The following is a 14,878-nucleotide window of genomic DNA, read 5'->3' as shown; positions in this document are numbered from 1 at the left end:
GGAAGATCTCTCTCTGTAACTGACTTTCAAATATATAAAATAAATCTTAAACAACAAAACACAAAACACAGAATCCAGTTTTTGATTTGCCCATTCATTTTCCTCCCATCCTATTAAATAATTCAAATACTCACTCTCTTCCGGTGAGGGCTGATTTCTAGCTTCATCACTGCACATTTGTTTAGAGTATTTAGACGCCTGTGAGCAAAGACATAACATTAGCCAAGAAAGGAAACCACTGAGGGGCGGATAATACTTTTTTTCCGAACAATTGATCTTTAATGAGTCTCTCTGAATCCACTAATATCTATAATAAAATATAAATAATGATATGTATAATAAATCTAATAAAATAGAAGAGCACTAAACATTTCTTTTAAAAGTGAGTTCCGGCCGGTGCTGCGGCTCACTTGGCTAATTCTCCACCTGCGGAGCCAGCACCCCGAGTTCTAGTCCCGGTTGGGGCACCGGATTCTGTCCCGGTTGCTCCTCTTCCAGTCCAGCTCTCTGCTGTAGCCGGGGAGGGCAGTGGAGGATGGCCCAAGTGCTTGGGCCCTGCACCCGCATGGGAGACCAGGAGAAGCACCTGGCTCATGGCTTCAGATCGGCGCAGCGCGCCAGCTGTAGCGACCCTTTCAGGGGTGAACCAACGGAAGGAAGACCTTTCTCTCTGTCTCTCTCTCTCTGTCTACTCTGCCTGCAAAAAAAAAAAAAAAAAAAAAAAAAGTGAGTTCCACTTAAAAACAGCTTTGTATTTCTGAAGTTTTTCATTTCAATCTGATTTCTACTGTTGCATGGAAATGGCACACCACACTGCTGCGTGCCCTTCCTTCTTCATGGAACAAGCCGCAATGCCTGCGAGGAAACGCATTGTTCCCATAACCTCCATACCGAGCCGTTAGGCAGCTCCTGCAGCGGAGAGAAACAAAACGCGTGTCCCCTTTCACAGTAAAGCGGGACTGGCCAGGTAAAGTGCATTCTATCTGAAATCTAAAGTTCAAATACAACAATAAAACAAGCTTTAGCCAGCTCTGAGGAGTAGTAATCTCGGACAGTCTGTCTAAAATTGTAGTGCGTTCTTGTACAGAAAGGAAACTTGAGCCCTCCTTCACGCCCAATTCCTCGTGTAACTTCCTGTACAGGCCTGGATCATGGTCGGTATCGTCAGCGCCACAGCACCAATGACTCTAAAAACTGTACGCCGTAACTCCCGGGATCAAAATCTCACTGCGTTTAAAAATAAGCACTTAAGCCGGCGCCGCGGCTCACTAGGCTAATCCTCCGCCTAGCGGCGCCGGCACACCGGGTTCTAGTCCCGGTCGGGGCGCCGGATTCTGTCCCGGTTGCCCCTCTTCCAGGCCAGCCCTCTGCTGTGGCCAGGGAGTGCAGTGGAGGATGGCCCAGGTGCTTGGGCCCTGCACCCCATGGGAGACCAGGAAAAGCACCTGGCTCCTGGCTCCTGCCATCGGATCAGCGCGGTGCGCCGGCCGCAGCGCGCCGGCCGCGGCGGCCATTGGAGGGTGAACCAACGGCAAAGGAAGACCTTTCTCTCTCTCTCTCTCTCTCACTGTCCACTCTGCCTGTCAAAAAAATAAAAAAAAAAAAATAAAAAAAAATAAGCACTTAGATTGGACTGTTCTTTGGCACAAGAAGTTGTATTTTAACTTTGCATACTTTTTTACTCTTGCCAAACAGCAAGGGCAATTTAAAATCAGGGAAATAATCTGGTTTCATTGAAATTGAAATACTTTAAAAAAAAAATCTCATGGGGAAATAATGGAATAGCTTGGGGAAAAAAAAAAACCTCTTGAAATATGCAGGGTTAAATGTGCTGTGAAAGTGTGAATGACAGCCCTGCAGGCTAACATCTTCCAGATGATCCTCACACCGCCCTCCTCACATGTGTCTGTCTGCCGTCTCCTATCAGGGCGCCCCCACCCGCTCTCCAGATTTTTCCAATATTGCAATTGTCCCCCTCCCTCCCGTAGGATAAGCGCATTCAATTCACAGGAATTCAGACTGACCAGGGGACCTCTTCCCCGCTTTATCTTCCTGATCCTGTTCTTGCAACTTGTCTGACAACTCTGATGCACCAGGATAGAAAGTATTTTCGCCTGCCTGATAAGCTGGCCTTTGATTTCACAGATTATATGGTAGCCTGTTTATAGAATAAACAAAGATAACTTGCAGAGCGACCACGCTCTGAAATATTCGCTTTGTGGATGGGGAGGGACAGAAAACAAATAACCAAGAAGAAGCCTACAGACTTTAAAAATGAGTGGCTATGAGGTTCCTCTGCATGGGGTATCAATTACGTAAATGACTTAACCCTCGGTGTTCTGAGTCCACGACTTAAAGAACGTGAAATGGTTACAGTTGGCCTCAGCTCTGGGTTTCATTAATCAAATCTGTAATCAAATACCTACTTGACTTCATTTGAGCTTTAATGGTTGAGTGGTGTTTATAACCGAATTTACTAGGCATGGAGGCCTGTGTGGGGTTTGGGGAGAGACTGACTTCAAATTTAAGACCCAAGGGGCTAGTTTTATGAAGGTCCACATTACCTTTCCATGTTGGTAGCACCAGGATAAAAGCAGGACAATCCTGAAGCCCAGAGCTTTTCCCTGAGGCTTCTGGGGTTATCATTTGTCCTGAAGGATCTGCAGAGGAGTGCCTACTAGGGGGATCTTATTATCTACTTACAGAGAGTACAGACATTAAATAATAGTTCTGGCTAGAAAACACACTGTCCTCACAGAAACAGTGATTAGCAGAGGCTCGGGAACCAAGGACAGTGGGGCTGGTTAGCTGGTCATCAGGCACAAACATAGGAGAATCAAGTTCACAGAAGGGTGACTACAGTTAGCAAGAACTTACTGCATATTTAAAAATAGCTAGGAGGAAGATTTTGATGTTCCCAATCAAGAAATGATAAACATTTGAGGCGATGCATATGCTAACTATTCTATATATGCTAAGTGGATCATTGGACATTGCATCCATGTACTGAAACATCACAGTGTTCCCTATAAATATGAGGGAATATTATATGCCAATTAAAAATTGAAAGCAAAATATTCCAGCCAGATGAGCAGGGGCGGGCTCTGAGTCTGGGGCTATGCTAAGCAATTCATCTGTACTATCTCAGGTTCATCCTCAGACTAGCCTGAGGTCACACAGATACAATTCACCTTCATTTTATATGAAAAATGGAGGCTTACAGGTCACACAACTTGTCCAAGGTCACTCCATTAAAACAAGGTGTCTCTGACACTGAAACACAATATAAGAGTTTGTGGAAACGGAGTTACAGACAAGTTTGTTTTGAAGTTCATTCATGATTTTTCCGTAATACGAATCTTTCATGAATCTTTTAAAGGCATCTGTCTCTTCTGCAGTCCTTTCTAGAATGCATATTAGCAGTAAGAGACAGTAGCAACTTAGGGTAAATCTTGAGTATTATTCCTCATGTGGGTGGCTGAAATGCACATGTGTCATAGAGCATGTATCTAGGAGCTGTGGCCTTTCCCACCCCACTGGGGGCTGTCCCAGGTCTCAGCACCACTGGAATGTATCCGTCTTATCTCCTCAGCTACTTGTACCCTTCTCTGAAGAGGGAGGGAGCCCCAGGGTGGGCTATCAAAGGTTTGAGCTTTGCTGCATGCAGCTGCACGCACCTTCATAAAAGCATGGATCTGGGCCTCATCATATTTAAAATAAAAAGAGGGGAGAAGTAAAAGATATGAAGGAAAAAGGAACAATGTCCCCAGCAGGATCTGACACATAAAAATTGTTACAATTCTTACAGCTGCTTTCTTGGAATTAGTGCAGTTGCTTTACAAAATTACTACCTTCCCTTTTACCAGAAGAGAAACCACACCAAAGTTAAAACCTACTGCGAGGTGGCTTGCTTTATATACGTTAGGCATCTCCAGGGCTGTTTAACAGCAAAGAACATACAGGAAGATGAGAGTGTGTGTATTTGATGTTCACTCAACAACTACCATTTGATGTACATAGTTGTTTGGTGTGTTCATATGAGTAAGTTTTATTTCCCAAGGAACAGGGTATTAGGGTATTTTCCCAAAGCTACAGAAAGACAGCATTTCACAAGAGGCATCCGGGACCACAGCTCTCATAATGTAACCCATACACGCTTCAAGACAAGATAGTCTTGGGCTTCAAAACAAGATAATATTGGGCATAACTCAGTCAGCATCTTGCTTTATCCTGCTTGGATTATACAGCAAAGCAAACAAGACTGGGACAAAAGCCAGTTTCTCCAAAGAATCGTACATAAAATACTTAGATCCTCTACAACATGACCATGTAGGTTGGTAGTTTAAATCCAGAAAACCTAGTAAGTCCCTTAAGTGTAATTTTTGGTCATTACCAAGATCTGCGTTTAAGACAGTATCAACATTTTTCTCAAACAATCCCTATTAAGAGAGATTAGCTCCTATTAAGATCTGCAAATATTACAGATATACATTTAAAAAAAAACAAAAAACTTCTCATTTATTTGAAAGGCAGAGGAGGGGAGGGAGAGTTAGACAGAGAGATTGTCTACTCACTGGTTCACACCCCAGATAGACACAACAGCTGGGGCTGAACCAGGAGCTCCATCCGGATCTCCATGTGGGTGCAGGGGCCCACACACTGGGGCCATCTTCCACTGCTTTCCCATGGGCATCAGCAGGGAGCTGGATCAGAAGTGGAACAGCTGGGACTCAAACCAGCTCCTGTATGGGATGCCTTTGTCCGCTATGCCACAACGCTGGCCGCAGATATAAAAATGTTTTTAATTCATTAAAATGCCAACATATACATGGGATCACTCGCCAATTTGAGTAACTCTGCCTTTCAAATACAAAGCAGTAGAGCTTCATCGCTTGCTGGCTGTGGAATTCCAAGGGAAGAGAAGGCAATCGGAGTATGCAGATCTAGTACATGAAATGAATATCACATTGTCAGTACGGCAAGTGTCCCAGCTAAGCTGCTGACCACTGAGAGCGGTCAAAGGAAGGGCCAGAAACACACTGCATGTGGCTCCCATCATTTCCTCCTGGACATCTGCCTGGGCATTTCAAAGGGGGAGTCATCTCCATGGAAAGTCTACTCATGGGGCCGGTATTGTGTGTAGCAGGTAAAGCCACCGCCTGCAATGCCAGCATTCCATATGGGCACCATGAGTTCTGGCTGCTCCACTTCTGATTGAGCTTCCCGCTAACGTGCCTGGGAAGGCAGTGGAAGACGGCCCAAGTGCTTGGGCCCCTGCACCCATGTGGGAGACCTGGAGGAAGGTCTGGCGCAGCTGATGCAAGATCTCTCTTTCTCTCTGTGGCTCTGCTTTTCAAGTAAACAAATAAAGCTTAAAACAAAACAGAAAACCAAAACCTCTACTCATGTGAACATTCAGGTCATAGCCACTGGGTTTCCATCAAGCTGGGGGCTGTTACTGCGAATTGTGAATCCTCTCTTTGCAAAAGAAAGTCCACGGCAAGGCTTTCAGGACTACTCTGAGCCCCATGAGTTAGCTTTTACAGCATTCTGACAGCCCTATTTGCACCTTCTCCTCCAGGCGACGGGAAGCCCACTCAGAACGCGCTGCAGAGCCCGCACACGGGCCCAGGCCCTCTCCGTCAAGATCTGGGAGCACAGGTGGCTTCTCAGACTGCACTGACCGCTAAGGTGAGTGACTCACAGCTCAAGTGCAGTGCATGCCCTTGCTTCTACCCAGGAAAGAAGCAGATACTCCAAGACAAAAAAAAAAAAAAAAAAAAAAAAGCCAAAAAACCAGTATTGGAAAAAGAATGTAGTCATGACCCTTTGGGCTGAAATGCTACAGTGGTATTTTTGTGACCCAGGAATTCCTAAGCTGTTGTGGTTGCTCAGAGGGTCCACATCCTGAATAGCTTAAAAATGTGTGAAGTGGACGGTATGGCGCAATGCTGAAATATTTCCTCAGTTGCATCTTATGAGTGGCCTCATCCAAGTGCATTATCACCATGATGAACTGGAAATAAATTAATTCTGCTCCACAGCTAAGCAATAAACCATTTAAAAAATGTCTGGGGTAGTTCATATTCCAGATGCCGACTTCTTCCCTTTTCAAAACTGCATTGGTGCCATGTTTTCAGTCCAGATGACATAGCTATGATATTACACAATAAAGCACAAGACTTGGAATCAAGTTCCTTTCAGAAAATGTGCACACACCCGGGCATTTCTAAACAGCTATTTAGTTGGACTTGAACAGAGGCCTCCAAAGACACAATAAGAGTACTTAAAGATGTTCATGGAAAATGAGATGAACAGCTGAGTTTATTTTTTGTGCAAAAAATTTGAAACTCAGGCATGGTTTTTTCCTACTATACATTACTCATAAACTTTCTGGATTATCTTCATATACATGGATTTAAACACTTCTATATCCAAAGTAAATCTTTTAATTCCACTTTTCCATGAATTTTATGAATTACCCCAACAGTGGATGTCATGACACCTTAACGATGTTAAAATAAATACCATAATTAAAAGAAAATTGATTTTAACTTTAAAATCAAATAAACATACAAATATAATATTTTTCCAGAATTCAGTTTTACAGCTGTTAAGGTTTTGAGAAAAACGACAAAGGATGAATAGCTTAAAATGAATAAAAATGTCATGAAGAGTTAGAAAGGCCTATCAGTGCCCCATCGTCGCCTGCTACAGGTTTTAGTACTTCCATGAGCTGCTCCTCGGCTTTCTGACAGCTTAATTCTCAGGTCAGATCAGTGCTCATTTACTGCCTGTCTCCTGTAGGTGAAAGACTGTGCTGAGTTCTTTTACAGCCACATTTAATCCCATTGTTACCATTTTATACCTCAGCAAACTGAAGAGGTTCCAAGGAGCTTTCCTTGGAATTCAAGCAACGGTCCTGTCTCGAACTTGCCCTAAGTCCCACCTCCATTTTCTCCCCCTGGATGCGCTACTTCTCTTCACGGAAACAGCGGCTCCCACTGGCAGGGGACCTGGTTGGGGCTGTGTGGGCAAGCACATTACCTTTTACAAAATCCTATTCCAGGTTTCCAAACCATCTGGCAGTCACCTCTTTCAGCAACCATGTGGTATCAAATGCAGAGCCTACTATTTGAGGATCTCCTAAAATAGTGCGGATGCTGTTTGAATACCAATACTAAATAAAAGGACTTTACCTAACGTTTAATTAAAAGGCTCATGATTTAGAGCAGATTACTGCACCACTTGCTCATCAGAGGCCTGACATAATTGGAACAAGAGCAAACAAAACCTCTCTCAGCAAAAAGTTCTATGCTGTTAAGAAAAAGATGTCCATTTACCTGCACAGAGCCTCAGTAGCATCTCTGTCCAGGAAGTCATGCTCTCTCTTGACCAGGGTAATGTCGATGGGGAAGAGGAGATCTGCAAGAAAAACAGAAACAACTGCATTTCTTGAGGGCCTACCTCCCGTGAAACCAGCACAGTTTAGTGAAGCGAGGGGGGACTTCCCAAGCAAGGTATGAAGGACCTACTCCGTGTGGGCTATCTCGTTCCCTATGAAGGGCTATGGGAGAAAAAGCAACATCAGACAACTCAGTATCAGGGTCCTAAAAGAGACTGGGCACTAATGTGATCTGCAAACTCTGCTTTCTGTCTACGAGGAGTGGTTCAGAACAAGCCAGCAGGCAATGAACCCTTATTACAGACTGTAACTTAAGCCAGAACAAATGCTAGAAGGAATCACCCCTTTTAATGTAGCTGGCTTTTTGGTGTGTGTGTGTGTGTGTGTGTGTATGTGCGTGTCTGTTCACAAGTGACTAGAGAAAAAAGAGGCGGGGTGGGGGATGGGAATTGGGCTAAGGAAGCATCCAGAAACCAAAGGCAAGTCAGTGGAATTTAAGCCATTTACTTGACATTAAGAGCTAAAGAGAATTCAAGATAGGGTCTTTTTAAACAAATACTAGGACTTCAACCTGGCTTCTCAGTTTATACAACTCCCCTTAAAACAAAGGGCTAAAGTGCAGTAGACAAGAAAATCCCGAATCTCTTAATTTGTCAAGAGTTCAATGCTTTCTGAACACTGAAGAAGTTGCCTCAGAACTGGAAAAGAACAAAGAGAGACGAAGTCAGCTCCATGGAGAAATCCCCTTTTCTGTACAGTCTAGACGACCCTTGTAGACACACGTCTCCAAGAAGGGCAGAGAGGGGAACCACACACAGCCCCTTGGTGGAAATTTACAACAGCTCTGAGAATGCCAGCAGGTAAAAGCAAGTTATCACCCTTTTTGGAGTCCCACCTATTAGGGTAAACAAAGGGCCTTCCCAGTAGAATGCCTACACAATGTCAAGATTAAGCGTTCTTTTGTGCAACTGTGGGTTAGGAATAGGTGGGGGGAAAAGTCATCACAGCAGGAAACCAGGATTTCCATAATCTAAAAAAATCCCTCTGGCCTTCCAAAGGGCCTTGCTGGAATCAACAGGACTGCCAGTAATTCAGGAGAGGTGAGCAGTAAGCAAGGTTCTAGTTCCTGATCTGACTCGGCAGTGCGTGACTGTTCCTAAGGTTTTGCATTTCTAACTTAGGTCACTGGTTTTACAGAACGCCATGGAACTTCTTATTCCCTGTAATCTATTTTCCAGAGAAAATACTTAACATACTTTTTTCTACAATGTTGACAACTATTATAATGAATGTTGTCACAATGAATGTTAATTTATAGTCTTTTTTTCTAAAGGTTAGAGTTGATGAATGCCATTGTTCCCTGAATGAAAATACAGGCAGACTCATGGAAGTATGAAGAACACGAAATATGCGAAATTTAGGCTTGCAGGATTCTATGTCTTCATTAATTTATATGCAGACCAAGCCTCTTTCAGAGAAATGGTACGTGGCAGTGGTATAGTGGAAATGTAAGAGGCTCTTAGTGAGCATAAGGTACCTGCCACGGGAAGCAAGGTAGACAGGGACTCACCGAAGGCTGTGATACCCTATTTCACTTGGAACAGACACCACAACCCTAAATACAGTCACATACTGCATAATGATTTCAACGACAGATCACATGTATAACAACAGTCCCAAAAAGGTCACGTCATCTCATGACATCATGGCTATCTTAGACACTATGATGCATTTCCCAAAATGTAGCCCGGCAGTTAAGAAATGAATGGCTGTATTAGTAGAGGTGATACTAATGCAAGAATTTATATATAAACTTAATATATATTAACTTGTATTTATTGAAAGGCAGAGAAAGAGAGAGTCCGAGAGACAAATATGCCATCCACCGATTCACTCCCCATCTACCTGGGCTAGGCCAGACCAAAGCCAGGAGGCTGGAACTCCATCTGGGTCTCCCACTCACCCAAGTACCGGAGTGGTCACGTCACCAGCTGCCTCCCAGGGTGTGCATGCATAGGAAGCCGGAATCTGGAGTAGAGCTGGGACTCAAACCCAGGCAGTCCAATACAGGATGCAGGTGTCTTAACTGCTACACCAAACAGCACACTAAGAATGTACCTTCTAGTACCCAGAGAGTATCCCATCGAACCTATAAATGTCAACTACAAAGGTCACATGCCTGTTAAGTTATGTGAGGAGGCAACCGTGTTATTCCAGCAATTTCTAACTTAGCAAACCCTGTGTTGTATTTTAGGTACTTTTCTGATCCAGATTCATCTTCTAATTTTGTTTTTAAAAATCTGGTAGGGGACTGAGCGTGAGTGAGGAAGGACAGGATGAAATGAGTGATTTTCTCTTATTTGACTCTTCTGTAAGGACTGCCTCTGACGTACAGAAATAATTCTCAGAGCCCAGCTTTGAGCTTGTGCTTAAAGGCAGGAAGTGTAAATTGCCAAGTACCAAAATAAAGCTAAACAGGAAGACAAGGAATGTGTGGGCTGGTGTGGTGTGCGGGCGTTCATCCTCACACAGGGGCAGGATGAGCGGTCAGCGATTCCTGGAACAATGTCCGTCTACCTCCCAGGCACTGAGGCTTCAAAGGACTTGTCCACATAAAGGGACTCCCCACCACCCTATCCCCCTGCAGTATCACTTGTGAAAATGCACTTTGTGTTGTAGAATTGGGGACTGAGCAAACACGCATCACGAGAAAGTGCCACCTGGCTGCAACTCAACACCAAAAATGGACATAATTGAAGGAAATTTAATTTCTAAACAGCAGAACAAAGGGACAGCCACTTCAGCGTCACTGCAAATGTAATTATCTTTTCCTATCTCCAGTAGAGCTGCGAATTGAAAATCTAAGAGAATGCAAGTCTGCCTCCCTACTCCAAAGCCCTTTCACAGGTGGAAAACCCTCCAAAGGGAAGATAAGCAATCCCACCATGATAAAGCATGGGATTAACCGAATACCTTTACAAAAAGAGAGAAGAACTGGTGTCTTCTGACATGGAGGAATAATAAGAAATAATTCAGACTCCATTTCCACGGGAAAATATCACACAATCAGACTGGACTACTGGGAGAAAGGACAGCTATCATAGGCTAGGAAATCACTCCACTTACTCAGCCGGCCTGCAAGTTACCAGTCCAGGTCTACGACTTCTTAAAGAGTATAATGAAACCTCCATTTTAAATGAACGGTGTAGTCATCTGAACACGCAGAGAGCACACGCTGCCCGTCCAGGGAATCTGGACAATAAGCCAGACCTGCGCTCCTCACCGTCCTAGAATAGCGTGTAGTGGGCCTGGTGCACTGATGAGAACATGGAGGGGTAAAACTCCTGTCCAGATCTTGATTTTTTTTTTAAAGGTAAATGTTTCTTTAAGGGAAAAAGAAATGAAATGAAATGCCACAGGGGGGAAAAAGTAGTATTTATCAAAATATAACCTCATGAAAAGTGAAACATCTAATTACAAAACTGTGGGGAGGATATCTGTTAATTCAAGACCAATAAAAAATGAGCTCTTACAAAGCATTGAGAAAAGCACAATCATAAGAAAAACGGGCCAGAGACATTTCACAGGGAACCAAGCACCAATGGCCACGTGAAGCAAGTCAGGATGCAGAAGTCATGATCAGTACAACGTCTTCTTACAGGCAACAATTAAAGTCTGAGAATACCAAGTGCTGGGAGTGTGTGCACCCAAACGACCTTCAGACATCCCTGGTAGGAGTGAAAATCAGTCTAAGCACTTCGAAGAAACTGACATTATGCAATTGGTCATACAAAATCTTTATCACTAGGCAATTCTACATAGGTACACAAGATAGATTATCACACACCTACTCAAGAGATAGGTGTGAGAACATTCACAATACTATCGTGTAAAACAGCACAGCAGAAAAAGCTGAAGTAACAATGACCCATGGCACCGCACAGGGAGCTGATATCTTACAGGACAGCAAAGCACACCGACGGCAGGCACACACAGGACAGAAGAATCTTCACAACGCAACATGGAGCGAGGAAATTAAACCCTGCCAAGATTGCATGCAGCATCAGACCCTTTACGTAAAAGTGAAAACAACTGTAAAAAAATGTACTTTTTAACAAATGTGGTTAAGAAAATGATGAAGGGAGGTTTCAGGATGATGGACAGAATGGGGAGGCACCTAGGTGTGTTATCTTAGCTTTTGTTTGGGGGTGGGACTTATTTTTAAGTGAGATACTCAGATAACTACATGAAGCCTGAAAGTAACTCATAGATATGAGCAACAATCAAGAACCAAGGATTCCAGTCATGCTGAAAACCCGGCACTCCCAGCTTACCTTCGTAAAGCTGCGCGTACTGGGGGAAACCAGTCGCCCGTAGCCAATCACAAGCTTCCTTGGCTTCAATTTCTGAAACAGAGCAGAAGGAAGACAGAACTGTTAGCCAAGTGTGTCTTGCCACGCTTCTTTCTCCTTAACAAACTTTGATTTTTTTTATGCCGATAAAACAGGACTTCTGCAGGAAATATGGATAAAGCAACTCCACTTCATTCAAATGAGTTAACCTTGTATGCATCATTTCAGACATTTAAAATGCACATAATATATCTTTCCTTTAAAAAAAATGAGGTCCCAGCAGTAAGTGACTCCATGCTGCTTCTGAAATGTTGTGGTTACGATTGATTATGAAAATAGGGCATAATGAGTACATCGAAGGGGAATTGAACAAATAATCTGAAGCTTGGCTGGCCAAACCTGCTCTAGTTTTCACTTCAACAAATCGCCGGCCAGCAAGTGCATCTGCCAGTCCACAATGGGACCTAAGCGTGCACAGGAAAAGAGCTTCTGACACCCGTGGGTGGCTGCTCGGGGGTGGGCCTTTAGCCTAGCGGCTAAGATGTTGGATAAGATGCCTGCATCCCACATTGGAGTACCTGGGTCCGATACCCCAGCTCCATCTCCTGACTCCAGTTTCCTGCTATTGCAGACTCTGGGAGGCAGGAGTGATGGCTCAAGAAACTGGGTACCTGATGCCACGTGGGAGACCTGAGATGCTTCCTGGTTCCTGCCTTCACCCAGGTCCAGTCTGGCTGTTGCAGGCATTTGCAAGAGAACCAGCGGATGGGAGTTCTTTCTCTCCATCTTTCAAATAATTTTTTTTTTAAAGCCTGGATGTTGTGTGATGTGTCTTTTGGTGCCCAGGAATTAATCCAGCAGGAGAGGGTAACACAGAGGGCACGCAGTCAGTGACTCCCACAATCTTGGCAGGCTGAAACGCCTACAGAAGCTTCTCCTTTCCTGTGGTTTAACATCTTGTAGATAGTATTGATAAACAGAAAGGCCAAGAGCAACTGACAGGCAGTGTTCAAACTTACTCAAGCACATATTTACAATCCCGTTAACACTGACTCACAGAGGAGGTCCTGGGCACATAATTAGCTTCTCTGTTTGCACAAAGAATATTCCTTTCAACTTCTCTTCCCACCTTCCTCAGGCTATTAGAGCACTCAGTTATGACCATTCACCCGTTTATAAAGCTCTCCAGTGCTCAATGGATCCCAGATTCAAATCCTTATTAAGCATCCCTCCCCACTCCCCCCAGCCAGAGATGAAACAGATGGTGAGTATCAGAACACCCACCTTCTGCCTAGTAACTTTATGGTTTTAAAGCGTTTTTCACCTAGTATTTTATGAGTGCCGTGACCTTTCAAGAAAGGTGATTAGGAAATGAAAGGCCCCTAAAATGACCAAAAATTGTTCTAAAAAAGCTGTATCCAAATGGTCACTCACAGGGCCACTCGGTTAGAAAGAAATGATGTTCAGAATGAAATATCAGTTGTCAGGTTCTTTAACAGTGTCTCTGGAGTTTTTAGCTTTAATATCTTAAACAAAAAAAATGTTCATTTTCTCATTTCAAATCAGTTAAATATTCTGGATGAGCTAAATCATTCATTTGCCTATGACTTTTTTTTTTTTTTTTTTGACAGGTAGAGTTATAGACAGTGAGTGAGAGAGAGAGAAAAAGGTCTTCCTTCCGTTGGTTCACCCCCCAAATGGCCACCACGGCCGGCACTGCATCGATCCGAAGGCAGGAGCCAGGTGTTTCTTCCTGGTCTCCCATGCGGATGCAGGGCCCAAGCACTTGGGTCATCCTTCACTGCACTCCCGGGCCACAGCAGAGAGCTGGACTGGAAGAGGAGCAACCGGGACTAGAACCCGGCGCCCATATGGGATGCTGGTACCGGAGGCAGAGGATTAACCAAGTGAGCCTTGGCGCCGGCCTGCCTATGACCTTTTGAAAAAAGTTGTTTTGTTTAAAATACTGTACCTATGCTTAATCTAAATTTGCATTTGTCTTTCATTTAGAGTATTTATAAATGGTGAACTCAGTTTCTGAAATTAAACTTTTTATTGGCAAAAAAAAAATGATGTGAACAAGCAAAAGTTCACTTTCATAGTTGATAACTTAATTAAAGCTTATACACCAGCTAAAAAGCAGGATTTTCAGGAACGGCAGTGAGCCAGTAATTTTACTCTTCTTTTTCTTCATTCCAAAACAGGTGAGAATGTGTTTTCTTCTAAGTACAAAACCATGAGAAATAGATAAGCTTACAAGTATTTTATCTTAAAAATGTCCAGTTGCAAAAACCTAGGCTGTGTAATAATGAGAACAAAAGCCACTGTTCCAAAAACAACCATAGTTAGAAAACACCAAGAGTTGCCACTGTTTTTTGAAAATAAAACAACTGTAGACCTGACTCCCACCCTTCCCCATTAACAGGTCAAGAGAAGAGTATAAACAATCCAATGAAAGTAGTGATTTTTTAAAAAACAAAAACCAATACCTTAGTTTCATTTAACCTGAACTGGAGTCTACACCCAAGTCAGGAAGGAAAAACACTTTCCATTTTCATTCAAATTCAGGTCTGCAGTCTACAGAAAACCCATCAAAACATCACTTATCAAACTCTCTGAGTTACATATTGAATCTTGTCTCTCACCATCACAGCCTGATCAGCTCATCAAACTCCCTGAGTTAAGTATTGGATCTTGTTTCTCACCACAACAGCCTAATATGGCCGCAACATTTCTGTGTGGTTTTCAGGGCTTTCCAAGTAGCACCCAAAGTGATGTTTCAGCTCCCAGAACTTGGGGCTCATCTTCAAACTCCCCCTAGGAGCCTTCCCAGGCCTGAAATGCCCTCCCATTGGTCAAGATCAAATGTCACTCAAGATCCAGCCCAAATACCTCCACCTCCATGCTGTCTTACCACATTGGATCTCCACAATTCTATCCAGAGCTAACTTTTACTGAACACCTAGTAGGTTTAAGGTACTAAAGATCCAATGCATATTAGTTCTCAGACTGAGGGCAAATCAGAATGTGTATTTAATCCTCATATTGACTCTGATGTGTGGATTACTACCCTCAACATAAACAGATGCTAAGAAACAGGAAAAGAAGTACCCTCTTGTCC

General features: G+C 43.5%; 1 protein-coding gene across 5 annotated transcripts in view; it reads right to left on the bottom strand.

Moving 5' to 3' along the window:
• Window positions 1-14,878, bottom strand: part of DLC1 (DLC1 Rho GTPase activating protein) — a 517,566-nt gene that overhangs the window by 20,396 nt on the left and 482,292 nt on the right. For all 5 annotated transcript variants that reach the window (XM_070068489.2, XM_051832520.3, XM_008274052.5 and 2 more), the window contains 3 exons: window positions 11,740-11,811; window positions 7,344-7,425; window positions 135-198 (listed from right to left, as the gene is read on the bottom strand). In XM_070068489.2, coding sequence (XP_069924590.2) covers window positions 135-198; window positions 7,344-7,425; window positions 11,740-11,811 — 218 coding nt within the window. The remainder of the gene's footprint in view (window positions 1-134; window positions 199-7,343; window positions 7,426-11,739; window positions 11,812-14,878) is intronic.

The sequence above is a fragment of the Oryctolagus cuniculus genome, chromosome 2 (assembly GCF_051225735.1).
Source record: "Oryctolagus cuniculus isolate XC-2025 breed Fujian yellow rabbit chromosome 2, ASM5122573v1, whole genome shotgun sequence".
NCBI classification, from domain to species: Eukaryota; Metazoa; Chordata; class Mammalia; order Lagomorpha; family Leporidae; genus Oryctolagus; species Oryctolagus cuniculus.
The sequence above is the reverse complement of the archived record's forward strand: the minus strand, read 5'-3'. Positions and strand labels throughout refer to the sequence as shown.